The 14,593-nt window shown below is 44.0% G+C and overlaps 1 protein-coding gene across 1 annotated transcript in view; it reads left to right on the forward strand.

The window, feature by feature from the left end:
• pde6c (phosphodiesterase 6C, cGMP-specific, cone, alpha prime) overlaps positions 1 to 13,611 on the forward strand; it is a 28,325-nt gene extending 14,714 nt beyond the window's left edge. The window contains exons 11-31 of the mRNA XM_041962146.1: positions 3,732 to 3,884; positions 5,045 to 5,134; positions 5,238 to 5,378; positions 5,489 to 5,563; positions 5,713 to 5,777; positions 6,144 to 6,210; positions 6,391 to 6,438; positions 6,712 to 6,861; positions 7,259 to 7,402; positions 7,739 to 7,804; positions 8,000 to 8,155; positions 8,392 to 8,499; positions 8,672 to 8,781; positions 8,871 to 8,958; positions 9,047 to 9,147; positions 9,254 to 9,361; positions 9,489 to 9,552; positions 9,916 to 9,990; positions 10,104 to 10,187; positions 11,084 to 11,237; positions 11,335 to 13,611. Of these exons, the coding sequence (XP_041818080.1) occupies positions 3,732 to 3,884; positions 5,045 to 5,134; positions 5,238 to 5,378; positions 5,489 to 5,563; positions 5,713 to 5,777; positions 6,144 to 6,210; positions 6,391 to 6,438; positions 6,712 to 6,861; positions 7,259 to 7,402; positions 7,739 to 7,804; positions 8,000 to 8,155; positions 8,392 to 8,499; positions 8,672 to 8,781; positions 8,871 to 8,958; positions 9,047 to 9,147; positions 9,254 to 9,361; positions 9,489 to 9,552; positions 9,916 to 9,990; positions 10,104 to 10,187; positions 11,084 to 11,237; positions 11,335 to 11,378 (2,091 nt within the window). The 3' untranslated portion in view covers positions 11,379 to 13,611. The remainder of the gene's footprint in view (positions 1 to 3,731; positions 3,885 to 5,044; positions 5,135 to 5,237; positions 5,379 to 5,488; positions 5,564 to 5,712; positions 5,778 to 6,143; positions 6,211 to 6,390; positions 6,439 to 6,711; positions 6,862 to 7,258; positions 7,403 to 7,738; positions 7,805 to 7,999; positions 8,156 to 8,391; positions 8,500 to 8,671; positions 8,782 to 8,870; positions 8,959 to 9,046; positions 9,148 to 9,253; positions 9,362 to 9,488; positions 9,553 to 9,915; positions 9,991 to 10,103; positions 10,188 to 11,083; positions 11,238 to 11,334) is intronic.
• The last annotated feature ends 982 nt before the right edge of the window (positions 13,612 to 14,593 follow it).

Below are 14,593 nucleotides of genomic sequence, written 5' to 3' on the forward strand. Positions count from 1 at the left end.
TAACCGGTCCTCTGAGGGCACGGTTGAATAAAAGAGCACAGCGCTGCCAAACATCTGCAGCTTGCATAACCACAGGCCTGGCTGGTCGAAAACAGTGCAATCACTCATTTTCAGCAGAAATAATAGCGGCTGGAATTTGGCCAGAGGCAGTGCAACATTTCATAATCGTGAAGATTGGCCAAGAAACGATGTATGTTTCACTGGTTTGTGTAAGCGTTGAATGTTTCGGGGCAGTATGGTAGTAAATGAAATGTCAGGCTTAAAGCAGGAGTCAGATTCTTGTTTTGCTGGGGTGTAAAAGTGACTCAAAATCCCAAATGATCCCCTGCAAAACTGAGGTTTTCGCTAAAGAGCTCATGGCTAAGTGCACTGCTTCCATCTGGGCTTTTGGACTTTAAAGAGGGCAATTTAGTCAAAGTGAGCACTTTGTCCACAAACCTAATATAATGCAATCCAATCAGACAACACCGCCAGGCTAAAGTGCCAAAGTGCTGAATCAACACTGTCAACACAGATAGTATTGCTGCAGGGTGATTGTACTGGATTGAAATAGATTGCGCTGGTGTAGTTTATAAACTGGTAATTACTTGATTCATTACATCTCTTGAGGCATTGTTACCAGCTGATTAGCTTTAGCTTTAAGTAACAGAGGAGCTGTAAATTAGGCAAAGTGTGGAAACCTTTCTGTTGTCTGAAGCGAGGCTATGCACCTATGCAAGACCAAATATCACTTGTTCTTCTTACAAATAAAAAGTTAAATTCCTGAACAACACAATGAAGTACTCAGTTCAATGCACTCAGGTGTTTTGGTGTAACAGCCCTGCGTGGTCTGATATGACCAGTAGCATAGAAATACTGCAGTCGATTCACTGGCTTAACTGAATTTTGGAAAACAGAGACATCCTTTAATTGCTACTTGTGGCCACGGGGGGCGCTGTTGAATAAAAGTGACGTTGTCAATTTAAATGGTGCCCAAAAACACACAAAATGAAATAAAAATCACTTTATCTTAGTACATATATTTAATTAAAAAAATTGACACAATCACAAAAATACTTCCTTTCAGTTAGAAAAGAGAATACTGGAACTGGCTATCAGGCATATTTTGTCATTCTTCTCAGTGCCTCGTCTGACCAGCCCACCCCCCCCCCCCCACACACACACACACACACCCCTGTGAAATGGGCTGCTCTAATTTATTCCCACAATGCCTCACATCCACACACCCACACACACCTTTTGTAGTCCTCCCTTGATAAGCTTGCCTTAATCCCCACGGCAAAAAATAGTGGAGAACTCCTTGTCTTCCCAGCCTGCCAACAGCTAACCAGACAGTGCACTTAGTTAATAATAGCCAGCCATCTTTGTTTAGGGCCTTGTTCTCAGACATCCAGGTCTCACTAATTGGCCAATTTCCAGTTCCAGTACTGATACCTCCATGATGATGGTGATTTAATTACAGCGCACTGGTAGGCCCCACACATTTGGAGCATTAGATAGGCGACCGTTATGGCTCTGAGCACCATCGCTGCCAGTGGGAGATACTATTTAGGTACTTCCTCCGACACAGCAACAGCAACAAGGATAGCACAGCGGTAATGCAGGGCTGGCTCACTTGGAGGTTATCCGAGGATGGGAAAGCTCTTATCATGTCTCTTTAGATAAGTTTAAAAACAGAGATGACACATTAATGTTAGACGGGAACAGTAGGCTGGTGTGAATCACTGGTTTTCAGTGAGCTGGGCGTGAAGCAGCGAATGTTGAAGACACCTGAGCCTCTACAGCTCCAGCTTAATAGGCGTCAAAAGACCAAGTGTCTTTAAGGTGTCATGGTAAGTGTAGGGTCATGTATAGGGGATAAGGGGACTTGTGAACCCCCCACCGGACCAATGAGGCAGGACAGCTATTGGTCTTTTTGGGCATTTCCTCATTGTCCTGATCCCATCCTTTCCTCATGTGGCCCCAGGCACCCGACCTGGCATCTGATCTGACAGCATCCCTGCCGCCTCCGCCCTCAGATGGGGAGGATAGCCCGATATAAAATGATCAGCGTTGGGATTTGCGGGTTAAGGACGCTTAGGGCAGGGGTTTTAATTTGGTGACGTCACATTAATTAGCGGCCACTTTGATCCTTTCAGCCTCTAAGCCTCACTCCTGTCCTGCTCTCTCCGTCGGCGGACACGGGACGTGTTAGAGACTCCCTCGGGGACCGTGGAGGAGGATGCACAAACGGATGCTACTGATCCACACGACCCTGTAGGCCACGGCACCGCTCCCCTCTGTTCCTGCACACACCTGCCAGGTGATGCTTCTGTGAAGAAAAAAAAAAGAGGACGGGAACACACGCAAAAACACAACCGCTGAGTTCAACATGGCAGACAAGGATAGCGTGGAGAAATACCTGGAGAACAACCCGCAGTTCGCCAAAGAATACTTCGACAAAAAGCTGCGCGCGGAGGCCCTGTCCGCCGCCTTTTCCGCGCCCGTCGACATCAAAGACACCGCTTCCTTCAAGGATGTCAACTCTGTCCAAGAGTCCGCCATCATCTTCGAGCTGGTCCAGGAGCTCCAGAAACAGGGACCGATGGAGGAGTCCCTTCACAAAGTGTTGCAGAGGGTCGCCCTGATCTTGCAGGCCGACAGGGTCAGTTTTTACCTGTGCCGGGCCAGAAACGGAATACCCGAGCTCGCCACCTCCCTCTTTGACGTGACGCCGACATCCAAGTACGAGACCAACATGGTGCACCCGCAGGCGGAGATCGTGTTCCCTCTCGATATGGGCATTGTCGGGTTCACCGCGCAGTCCAAAAAGCCGCAGAACATTCCCGACGTTTCCACGGTGAGAGGTAGTGCCGGGCGCGCGCTCCGCTGCCCGCGCGCTTTCCTAGAAGGTTGTGTGTGCGTGACCCCGAAGCCGCCAAAAATGATGCGGAGATGAGCGTTTATTAGTAGTGAAAATCACTTCTGTAGGCTTGGTGGATGCTCAGATACAACTGAAATCACTTTTATTCGTTGCTTTAAATTTGAGTCTGTTGGCTGAAGGTCATTTGCTGGACTGGATCAGTTTCTGAAGCAGTCAGGGTGTCATAAATGCAGAGAGTAGCAGAGAGTTGTTTTTATTCACTGTGGACCTGATAAAATGGACAGTTTCTTTTGCTTTGTTTTGTACATCTACTTCTAATTATTTCATACTTAACATACATGATGAGGTTCTTGCAATATTTGCTTTGAAAATATCCTCAAATATTGTTATTGAGATATATTAGTGATACAGAATTCGTTTTATTATTTTTATGATCTGTCATATCTTTTTATGATTTATTAAGTGTCAGTTTCAAGATTTCAGAATTATTTCCCAAGGTTATTGTCATGTGTTCAATTCAGTTGGATTAGTTGGATAATCAAAATCTGAAGAATCCGATGCTACGCACACCCATGTTGTGAAGGCAGCAAGTGTAGCCAATAATGAATATTGATTACGGGATAAATAACAAATCGTAGTTTATTTATTTAAAAGAGCAGACAGCGTGCCGCCCTCTAATTGAAAGATGCACCAACGTCTGACACATTGTGAGAATGAATGTTTCAAGCTGACGGGCAGAAAACAACACTCAACTGCATAGAATGAATGAACAGAGTGTGAATGTGAGCGTGTCAGTCCACCTTTGTTTCCTGCCAAACTTGATATGAAGTGTTTTTTTTTTTTTTTCCCTATCTCTCCCTCGATGCAGAATAAAAAGTTCTGTGACTTTGTGGACAAACAGACTGGATACAAGACGAAATGCATGCTCACGTTCCCTCTGATGGCTGACAAAGAGTGCCTTGGAGTCGTCATGGTACTAAACAAAATAGGGGCCGACGTGTTCACTGCAGAGGATGAGACGGTAAGAATACACACTTGTCCATTCACTCTTATCAGTGGCGATTTACGGAGTGAGCTGGATCAGAGTTGTGTTTTGGACACTGATGCATGGCAGACGCCAACTCTCTCATAAATTAAGCCTAAATTTGACCATTATCATTTAATAATAAAGTCTCCCTTGTCTTAAGCAGCTAAAACACACTGTATTTTGACGGAATCTTCTTTTCATGATAGTCATAATTGCTTGTCTGCTACTAAAAAAGGCTGCACTCTGCCATTTGAAATTTGCAACTAAATAAAGATTATTGCTGTAATTACATCTCATCAGTAGGGTGCAAAACACTCCCATTAAGTCAGTGGGAGCCAATCAGACCTGACTGACTTGCTGCGGTTGCCTTTGAGTGTTCGTCTTGAAAAAAAAAAAGCCATAATGATTTAACTGGGAATGTGTTATCTCTGTAGTCTGTATCAGAGAGCATTCACTCCTGTCTCTTATTATTCAGAGGCTATAAACTCACACTGAGGCACAGCTACAAAAAGATTGAACTGGGTCAGATGGAAATGATGTTTTTACAGGCTATTGAGTTTGATTCTCAGTTACACTGAAGCTGAAAAACAGAGAGTAAAGAGATCTAAGGGGAGGGTTGGTGGAAATGATGCCCAGCCCAGGGCTAAGACTTCCACTGCTAACATGCATTACAGTGCCTGATATCTCTGCATTCTCTCTGTTAGCTATATATAGGCAGGGAGATGCTGATTGTTTACAGCTCTTTCTCTTTACATATTATCTGCATCCCCAAATGTAAACTTCAGTATTTAAGTGGAAAAGACTCATATATGCTTGATCTATCATCAACAGGTTTAGTAATGGCGAATGTAATGGAGGTTTATACCTATAAATTGTATTTGTAAATCCACATGCAAAACATGTGTAATATGTGTAAAGATTGGCCAAACGTTGAGTTAAGAAATCCTTTTGTTTAAATTTCTATTTACTGATCTGTCAAATCCATATTTGTGAGCAGTACTCTGAGGATACACCACCATATTATCCCTTTATAGTTCACTTAATATGATAAATTGCATGTCTGCTGGGGGAAATCCAGCCAGTTTGTGCTTCAAAAAAGTCAAATCTGCAATTGTTGTGTATTAATGAAGCCTCTAATCTGATTTGGTCCTTAGCTCTTCCACAAGTACATGAACTTTGCTCAAGTCATCGCCCTGCAGCATTTCACAGCCTACATGTTCAATGTGGAGTCCAGAAGGAGTCAGGTATACCTTGCGTTACTTACCTGCAGGTCTAATGCACGCTGGCTGTCTGATGCATAGCTAAACATTTAATCACCTGCGCTCACGGCTGTTCCGTGGCTTACAGGTGCTGCTCTGGTCGGCCAGCAAAGTGTTTGAGGAGTTGACAGACATTGAGAGACAGTTCCACAAAGCGCTCTACACTGTCAGGACCTATCTGCAATGCGAGCGATACTCAGTGGGTCTGTTGGATATGACCAAAGAGAAGGTTGGTTTTGCAGAATAGATTCGGTTTTACAGACAGGATTGAATAGCATTCATGGCTTCTGGGATAAATAACTTAAAACTATTATTCTCTGTGTTTTTTTTCCCCTGCAGGAATTCTATGATGAATGGCCAGTGAAACTGGGAGACGTGGAACCCTATAAAGGACCAAAAACGCCAGACGGCAGGGTAATAAACTCATTTTTCTCCTCATTTATTCAGTTTTCTACTACTTTAAATCCTATTCTCTTCATCTTTTCTGTTGTCTAACTTTCCTGTTGTCTCACCGAGTTTGAGGATGATCAATAATTTCTAACAGGCTTCTGCCTTTCATGCAGGAAGTCATCTTTTACAAGATCATTGACTACCTCCTGGAAGGCAAAGAAGAAATCAAAGTCATACCGTGAGCAGCATCAGCTACAAACCCGACTAACACAGTACATTTCAAAGTGCAGCATGAAAACAGAACGGTTTCAGTCACATGTCATTTCAAAATAAAAGTCCTTACTTATTTTTAGTAAGAATCTGATCTCACACTCGCAAAATTAAGAACATTTTAAAGCTAAGAAAATGGAGGCACCATATATATTTTGAAATTCACAAAGCATTCATGCCCACTGAACATCCTGGGGTTTTCTGATTAGTTGCGATTTTGGTATGTTTACTGCAGAAGCACACAATGCAAGAGAGTCATCACTGCTTCACTTGCTTCTCTGGGAATAATTTGCTGTCTCCAGCTCACATCACTATATGTTTCTGTCTTTTTCAGTGGTCCGCCTGCAGACCACTGGGCTCTGGTTAGTGGACTGCCGACCTACGTGGCAGAGAATGGCTTTGTAAGTCCCTCACAGCTGCTGCTGCAGGGCAACTCATTACCAGAGTCACTAGAATTATGAAAGAGAAATAACATCGAATGTGGGCAAACTTACATCTCTGTGAAGGAGAGAAGCTAGTGGTATGTAGGTCGGAGTGCTTGGAATACCACAGTTTAATGTTTTTAATGTTACTGCCTGCAGATTTGCAACATGATGAACGTGGCTGCAGATGATTTCTTCACTTTCCAGGTGAGGAGGCGTTCACTGTCCATCCATATATAGGAACTGTGCATGCCCACCATGATATCTCCTGCTTAATTCACCTACGCACACAATAGAATACACATCTGTATCAGTTTTAATGTATTTACGAACATTAAGGCCCTTCCTGTACAGTATGCAGGTTTAATATCATGCTATTTTGATGCCAGAGTTCGAGGAGAACTCAAGGCTCAAGGAGAACTTGAGCCTGGCTTTAAAACTTAATGTGTGGTTTAAATATTATATTTCACTGTCTCCCAGAAAGAGGCTGTGGATGAGACGGGTTTTGTCATCAAGAACGTCTTGTCACTGCCCATTGTCAACAAGAAGGAAGAAATTGTGGGCATCGCCACTTTCTTCAACAGGAAAGACGGCAAGCCGTTCGACGAGCACGACGAGCAGATCACCGAGGTCAGCGGCATGCTCTCATTTTATTTCCTGTCGTGCATTTATGTGATATTGTGGGATATCATGTCTGTCTGTGCGCAGACACACTCTGCACTGCAGGTTTTCTCCATGAAGGGACAGATTTGCTCTGATTTTGGAGCCTGTTGCAGCATAACTGTGCATGTTAATGAAGAAGAGGTTCTAAAACAGCAGTAACTGCAAAATGCTTTGAGACATTGAGAGTGCTGTTGTACCACCCGTGTCTTAAGTGATGAAAAGTATCAAGAAATATTTGCCACTCAGTGCATTCATTAGCTTAATTTATGTGGTAACAGCAACAATTAGAAATACATCTGGGTGATATGAGGGGGGGTGCAGCTCTTCTTCTTCTCTCATCCTTCCTCACTCTCATCTGTTCCAGGCCCTGACACAGTTCCTGGGCTGGTCGGTGCTGAACTGCGACACCTACGACAGGCTGAACCGTATGGAGTACAGGAAAGACATCGCCCAGGAGATGCTCATGTACCAGACCAAATGCACCACGGATGAGCTGCAGTCCATTCTGGTCAGTATCGACGTGACCGTCCACGTTTCCTCTCCCCTTTTGATATCTCTCAGCATTTCCTCAAGAGGCCGCTCAAGCAGGAATTAAAAGCAGTCAAAGGTTAATGCACTGCGAATATTGTTTTGAGTAGCAGTTCTCTGGTAGCACTCATTACAGGACTAATGACAGGTCTGGTGGATCACTTGTCCATTCAGAAACTAACATTTGGGACGATGGCACAGTGGTTTACAAGGTCACAGCCTGGTCCGCTTGTCTGAAGTGTTTGAAAACATTTTGCGTGTCCATGGATCGAATGTAAATGCCGTTATAAATGTTTTTTCTCTCCTTTCTAACCAGAACACCAAAGAGAAGTTTGACTCAGAGCCTGAAGACTGCGACCAGAAAGAGATGTACAAACTATTGGTATGTTTCATTCAAACCTTCGGGACGCTTACATAAGATTATTACGCACTTGTCAAAGCACCGGCAAACCAAATAAATGTATGAATGAGAGAACTTTTTGTTACTGTTAACTATCCTGAGACATTGTAATCATGCAGTCGTCTGCTCTTCTCGAGCATTAAATGATTCATGGCTGTCTCGTGTTTTTTTGTTCAGAAAGGAACCTGCCCGCCAGCTGACAATGTCAACGGAGAGAGCCTGTACCTGTTCTCCTTCAGCGACTTCCCCGTCACCGAGTTTGACCTCATCAAAGCCGGCATTCGCATGTTCTTTGAGCTCGGAGTTGTTGAGAAGTTTAAAGTTCCCGCAGAAGTAAGTCTTCTGAATGTAACAGGGTGCTCTTAACGGTGCATATTCCGGTTTGTTTCTGCGAAAATCCTGAATTTTATACATTTTTGGACATTTTATAGACCAAAGTCAAGAATGAAAATGATCATTAGTTGCAGCCCTATCATCGGTTAGCCTCTCGTAGCGTCGGCTGCGGATGTTTTGTCTCGTCTTTGTCTCTGTTGTCTGAATCCACCCTCCCTCCCTCCCTCTCACCGCAGACGCTGACCAAATGGATGTACACAGTGAGGAAGGGCTACCGTGCCATCACCTACCACAACTGGAGGCACGGCTTCAACGTAGGCCACACCATGTTCTGCCTGCTGCAGGTAACGGACGGACACCACCCGCTGCCTCCACACTAAAGATTACAGATTAACCACAGATCAAGTAGTTCAGATGAATAGATTGTGCTTTTTTTCTAAAAGGTCACAATCTATACCACTCATGCCTGCACATACCTGCACATAATAATCCAGGATTTGTCTCTTCCGCCCACAGACAGGGAGGCTGAGAAAGTACTACTCTGATCTAGATGCCTTTGCCATGGTGGCTGCTGCTTTCTGCCATGATATCGACCACAGGGGGACCAACAACCTCTACCAGACAAAGCAAGTCAAGATATTCTGTTCTGTGCGTGGAGGAAGTCAATGTGCATGTGTGTTGTCAGTTCATTTTAAAATCTTTTTGTGCTTTGCAGGAGTGCGTCTCCTCTGGCTAAACTTCATGGCTCCTCCATCATGGAGAGGCACCATTTGGAGTTCAGCAAGACGCTCATGGGCGACGAGGTATGGCAGTTTAATGGACAGTAAATGAGAAGTGTCAGACTGAAGTGATGAACTTAACAGTTTGACCACACGTCACTGTCTCTCGCAGACCCTGAACATCTTCTGCAACCTCCAGAAGCGCCAGTTTGAGCATGTGCAGCACTTGTTTGACGTCTGCATCATCGCCACAGACCTGGCCCTTTACTTCAAGTAAGTTTTCTGAAACCTGTGTGTCTGTGTGCCTCTTTTGGCTCGCTGAGTACTCCCTGGAATCAGTTAGTTCAGTTGTTCGTCTCATCTCTTTGCCCCCACACAGAAAGAGAACCATGTTCCAGAACATTGTAAATGCCACAGAGCCAATGACAGATGAAAAAGAGGCCATCGGTTTCATCTCCAACAACCCCACCAGGAAGGAAATTGTCATGTATGTAACCGATTCAAGAGCTGTTGAAACTCTGCTCACTTTACTGTCCAATATATATTTGTGAGAAGCTTTCTGCAGCAACAGACTAGCGTCTTCTGTCCCCTGACTGTCTGTCTCTCTCCTGCAGGGCCATGATGATGACAGGCTGTGACTTGTCGGCTATCACCAAACCCTGGGAGGTACAGAGCAAGGTGGGTGGCCTGCACGGCCTTTCACACAGCTGATAAAAGAAGATGTTCACAAGAAAGCAATACACAGAATGCACAAGAGCAAATTTGACACCATCACATAGTTTGTTCTACTAAGACCAGATGATTGAGGACAGGCAGAATAAAACTCAGTCTATATACATATATATATATTTATATTATATATTCATATTTATAGCTGGCAGAAGAGATCGTACTGTACTGTAGGCTGGAAAGGACTGAAAATAATGTTAGTTTCCTTCCTTCCGTCCTTCCTTTTTTGCTTCGTCCTCTCTGTCCTATGTGTGTCTCTTATTTCCCTGTATCATTCTTTGTCCCTGTGTTTGTCCGTCCGTCCCTCTCCAGGTGGCTCTGATGGTCGCTGCTGAATTCTGGGAACAGGGAGATTTGGAGCGAAGTGTTTTGGACCAGCAGCCAATTGTAAGCACCTCGTCTTCCCTTCTCGTCTTCTCTCCACTTGACGTGATTGATTTATTTCTTTAGTTTTCTCAGGACTGCCTGCCATCTGAAACTCTCTCCTCTGTCCCGCTCAGCCCATGATGGACAGAAACTGCGCCGAGCAGCTGCCCAAGATGCAGTGCGGTTTCATCGACTTCGTGTGCTCCTTTGTGTACAAGGTAATGGACAGCTCCCGCAGCGCACGGCTCCACCATTTTTCCTAAGAAAAGGTATCATAAACGAGGAAGGGGAGGTGATGGTTTAAAGATGGATCTCAAGGCATGAAGAAAGACAGGCGCTGGGTTTTTGGAGTCTGGCCTGTGCTCGGTGTTGCAACAAATGTGCAACTGCTGGAATTTAAACACACCCACACTTTAAGAGAGGCGTAATGATTTAATCCATCTTCTATTTCATTTAGATTTTCAGCAAAGCGAAGCAAAGCACCATAAAAACCCTAATCTGTCCACGACTTGTTATGATTCCGTTCAGTTGAATCAGCTTTGACACTTTCAGAGAGTATCAGCTCAACTGTAAAAATAACCGAGTCATTAACCTTGCTCCATAGTTTAAAGTGTGACTTCTATTTTCAAGGTAATAACATTCACTTTCAAGCCCCAGCTGTGCATTAAATACTCATTTGACTGTGTCAGAAAGGTGGAGCTGAGAGCTGAATAACTAACACAAACCTGCATGCACCCTTGATCTGTACCGCAGTCTAATTTATAACAGAAAAAATGCCTCAAAATGAGTTTGAGTTCAATAACTTCTCAGCCTTCAGCCTGATTACGAGCTTTAAAGACATGTTGTTGTAGCTTCAGCTGTCAGGATGTACAGATATGAACCTGTTGAACCCAGCTGGCCACAGGGGGAGCGTCTGTTAGCTGTTTGTCAGTGTGTCACGATGGTATTTGGACAAGAACACACACATCCGTAACTGTGAACATGTGTTTGCCGTCCCTGTGGACCTCTGGTCTAAGAGGCATACTGTGTATTTGCAACAACAAAAATACTTCATCCTTCTACAGTACGTGTCCTTCGGTGTGAATACGCCGGTGTGTTTTCTTTCATTTTTTAGGAGTTCTCCAGGTTCCACAAAGAGATCCAGCCCATGTTTGACGGTCTGAACAACAACAGGTCACACTGGAACGAGCTGGCTGAGGTATACAACGCAAAGATGAAGGCCATTGAGGATGAGAAGAAGAAATTGGAAGAAGAGGAAGCCAAGAAAGGTAAAAAAAAAGAGAAGTCTGCTGATCCAGTTAATGGCCTGATGGTAGGATCACGCCTCATCAATGCATCTCTTTTTATTTCTGTGTGTTTATCTAGCTGGAGGCGGGGAAGGGAAGTCGAAGACCTGCACCATCTGCTAAGTTCCTCCAGCGCTTCTGGATCTGGACTCATGCTGTCTGGTTAGGACTAATCTAGGCTACGCTAGCCTCTTCTGGTCTAGACAACTAGTCTAGTTGACCGGGCTGGCTTGGTCTGGTCTGAGCTACACCGGCGTAGTTCCCTCTGGTTAGGTGTTCTGCGCTCTGGTGCAGTCTAGTCCGGGCCCATTAGGCCTGGCCTGGTTCAGTCTAGCCTAACTTTAGTCTAGTTTAGTCAACTATCGAAGGAGGGAAGAGTCAGAAACATCACCAGGAAGTAATGCTGGGACTCTGACTGCAAGAGATGACTCAGAAGACGTGATGTGTTTGAAACTTTCTCTGCCACGAACATTTGAAACGCAACATATACATGGACAAGAAATATTTCCCGTTAGCATAGCAACAATTTAAACATGGTTTGAGACCAGCTGGATACGCTCATAAGCTGTAAACAAAGCTTTAAAGCACAGATACAAACTCTTAATATAAATAGCTCAAATAGGGGGCTGCATGTGGGGTGTATACATGCCAAAGCAGTAGTTTTCACACAGGGTTCCTATTGGCAGTCACACACACAGTATTGTAGTACTGTAGATGCACAATGCACTTAGCTGCTGCTGTTTTGGCAGCAGCAGGCCGCGAATGGAGGGCAGGCAGGCACAACACCCATGTAACTTTGTACTTGACTGGGATCTGGCTTACAGTTCAGCTCTTTTGGTGGACAGTTAAAGTAGAGTTGTGCAATGAATTCCTTGAAAACTGAAGCATCTGGTAATGCTGCGTAACAAACTATGAAGCTCAGATGCCACAGCGAGTATCGAGCGATAACGCTCAACCAAGCAAGGGCTGATGTTCTCTTACCTCAAAGGGCGCCGATGAGTCGTGTAAGAGTCTACATATTTTAATATGCAATCTATCTATATGCGTATATATTTTTTTGATTCTTTGTCTGAGAATTTTGTACTTGAACTGTCTTCATGGATTGGAGGGTTTGAGGCGAATTTTGAGAGAGGGCGTTGTAAGGCGAGAAAATGTGAAAACTTTATTCAGCTTTGGAAAACACCTGTAAGCTGTTACCTTTATGTCCAACGACCCGGGGGGGTAAAAAACAACTAAAAAAGGTAATATACATAATAATGCCAGTGTTTAGAGCAAACAATTACAATTCCATGTCGATTCAAAAAAGATAACTTCTTTAAAAAGTGCATGATTTCAAATGTATATAGTTAATTGCATAGGATTTGTAAAATGTAAATTGTGTAAACTTAAGAATATGTGAAGCATAAAAGTGATTTGAAGGACATGCAGTGAAACCTTTGTTTCTTCTAAGGAGGCGAGAGTTGGAGTCAGTCAAACAGGGCACAGTAGATCTACCTCTCCTGTAAGAAGATTTGATGGGATTTGATTTGATTGCCAGCCAGCATTTGAGATCCACACAGCTTTAGACTTTAAATACCCTTCTTACAGAGGAGGTAAGGCAGGCTACCAAAGCCTTATATGTATGTGCAGGCAACTCGTGTTTGAAATATGGCAGATGCAGCTACAGCATCGATCGTACGTCGATACAGGCTTCGTTCTTCACTGATGCAACAGTGTGATGAATCACGCAATGACTGACTGTTTGATGTCGACTCAGTGTGAATCTCCCCGCAACTCGTCTCCATGCAAGCCTGTACTGAACTTGATTTGGTCAGGCATCTGAGTTGACAGCGCAACTACCCCGCCCCCTCTCCGGTGGACTTTCTGAAACACTTTTAGCGATGTCCCTCCCAGGCGCAAAGGCAAGCTCTCAACTTCCCGTTACGCAATGTCATCTCCTCTAATCAACGGGGCATCAATCAAAGGCACTTAATCCTATCAGAATGGCTTTGGGACTACCTGGAAACTCTTCTTCTGCTGCTTGAGGTGAAGCAAGGCGCTGTTGTGATTACTGGGCAAAAATCATTTACTGAATCAACCCCCGAGTGACATGTATGAATGATTTAAGCATTTACCTCACTGTTCGTGCTGCACACATTTATATGGGCGGTTACACCAAAGGTTCTGCCTCCAGTGATAAAAAATGGCACCTTGCTTTTTCTTCAAGGATCTTTTGTGGCATACCAAATAATGCACAGTGTACTTTATCCCATCAGCTGTCATTCAGACATTAGAAATCTATAATTTGCATATGAAATGTCCTCTACTGTATGTATGTGTCATGAGATGTAATATGTGTAAGCAAATAAAGGAATTTATGGAGGTGTGAGAATACAGAATCGCCTTTTCTCGACATGAAAGTACAAAGGTGCACTTTATCTCTTGTTCACACTTGACCAACATGCACACAAGGGTAAGATAGAGTGAGAATGAACTCTTAGAGTGAAACCTTGGGCTTAGCTGCGACAGCGCTCGTTCTTAGTCGTGTATCGTGCAGGGATCTTAGAGGCTGCAAAGCTGGATGAGCCTCGGGGGAAAGAGGATCAGTGGATTGGTTCTGATCCCTGCCTGATACAATGTTGTCTGGTCATTTTGTTTGACATCCGCGTCCTGTCTGCAGATGCTGCATGTAGAACACCGGAGATTACGTGGTGTTTTGTCATCATTTTAAGTATGTGGTCACTTAGAAGACAAACATCACTCTACGAAACGAAACTTGAGGCCTCCGGCGCATATCCAAATGGACTTTTCCATGAAGTGGGAGACAAGTAGTTAATTTTAAACTAGCTAATACTTTATTGCTGAAAGGCCGCACCAAACTCAACTAATTTTACAAGGAGAGCATTTTTGTATGTCTTAAAACATGAGACTAGGGGAAGCTTTAAATTTGGAAAAGTTGATATTTGGGATTCATAAATTCTCAGGACTTTCATAACGTCCTGAAATGTGAAGGCAAGGTTTTTGACAACACAATTGATCAAGTGTAAAGTCATCCAGGTGTACAAGTACTGCAGCCAAATCCCGACCCACCGCTGCTCACAAACAACAGGCTGCTATCATTCAACGTGCCGCTCGCTACACTTAGCCTTAGCTTACGTTGCCATGAATCACACAGTAAATGACTTCTCCTGAGAAAGCAGAGAAGAAAATTACGAGACAGACGGAGCAGGAAGAGGTAAAGTAATTGCCTTTATTTAAGCCAAGGTTTATAATCTCCAGGCAACCTCACGCAGTTTCCTTCTCTGGAAGTTGAAATAGAAGCGGCTCTTCAGTTTGCCCTTGGCCAGACAGACACCTCC

Source organism: Chelmon rostratus, chromosome 21, assembly GCF_017976325.1.
Source record: "Chelmon rostratus isolate fCheRos1 chromosome 21, fCheRos1.pri, whole genome shotgun sequence".
Classification (NCBI taxonomy): domain Eukaryota; kingdom Metazoa; phylum Chordata; class Actinopteri; order Chaetodontiformes; family Chaetodontidae; genus Chelmon; species Chelmon rostratus.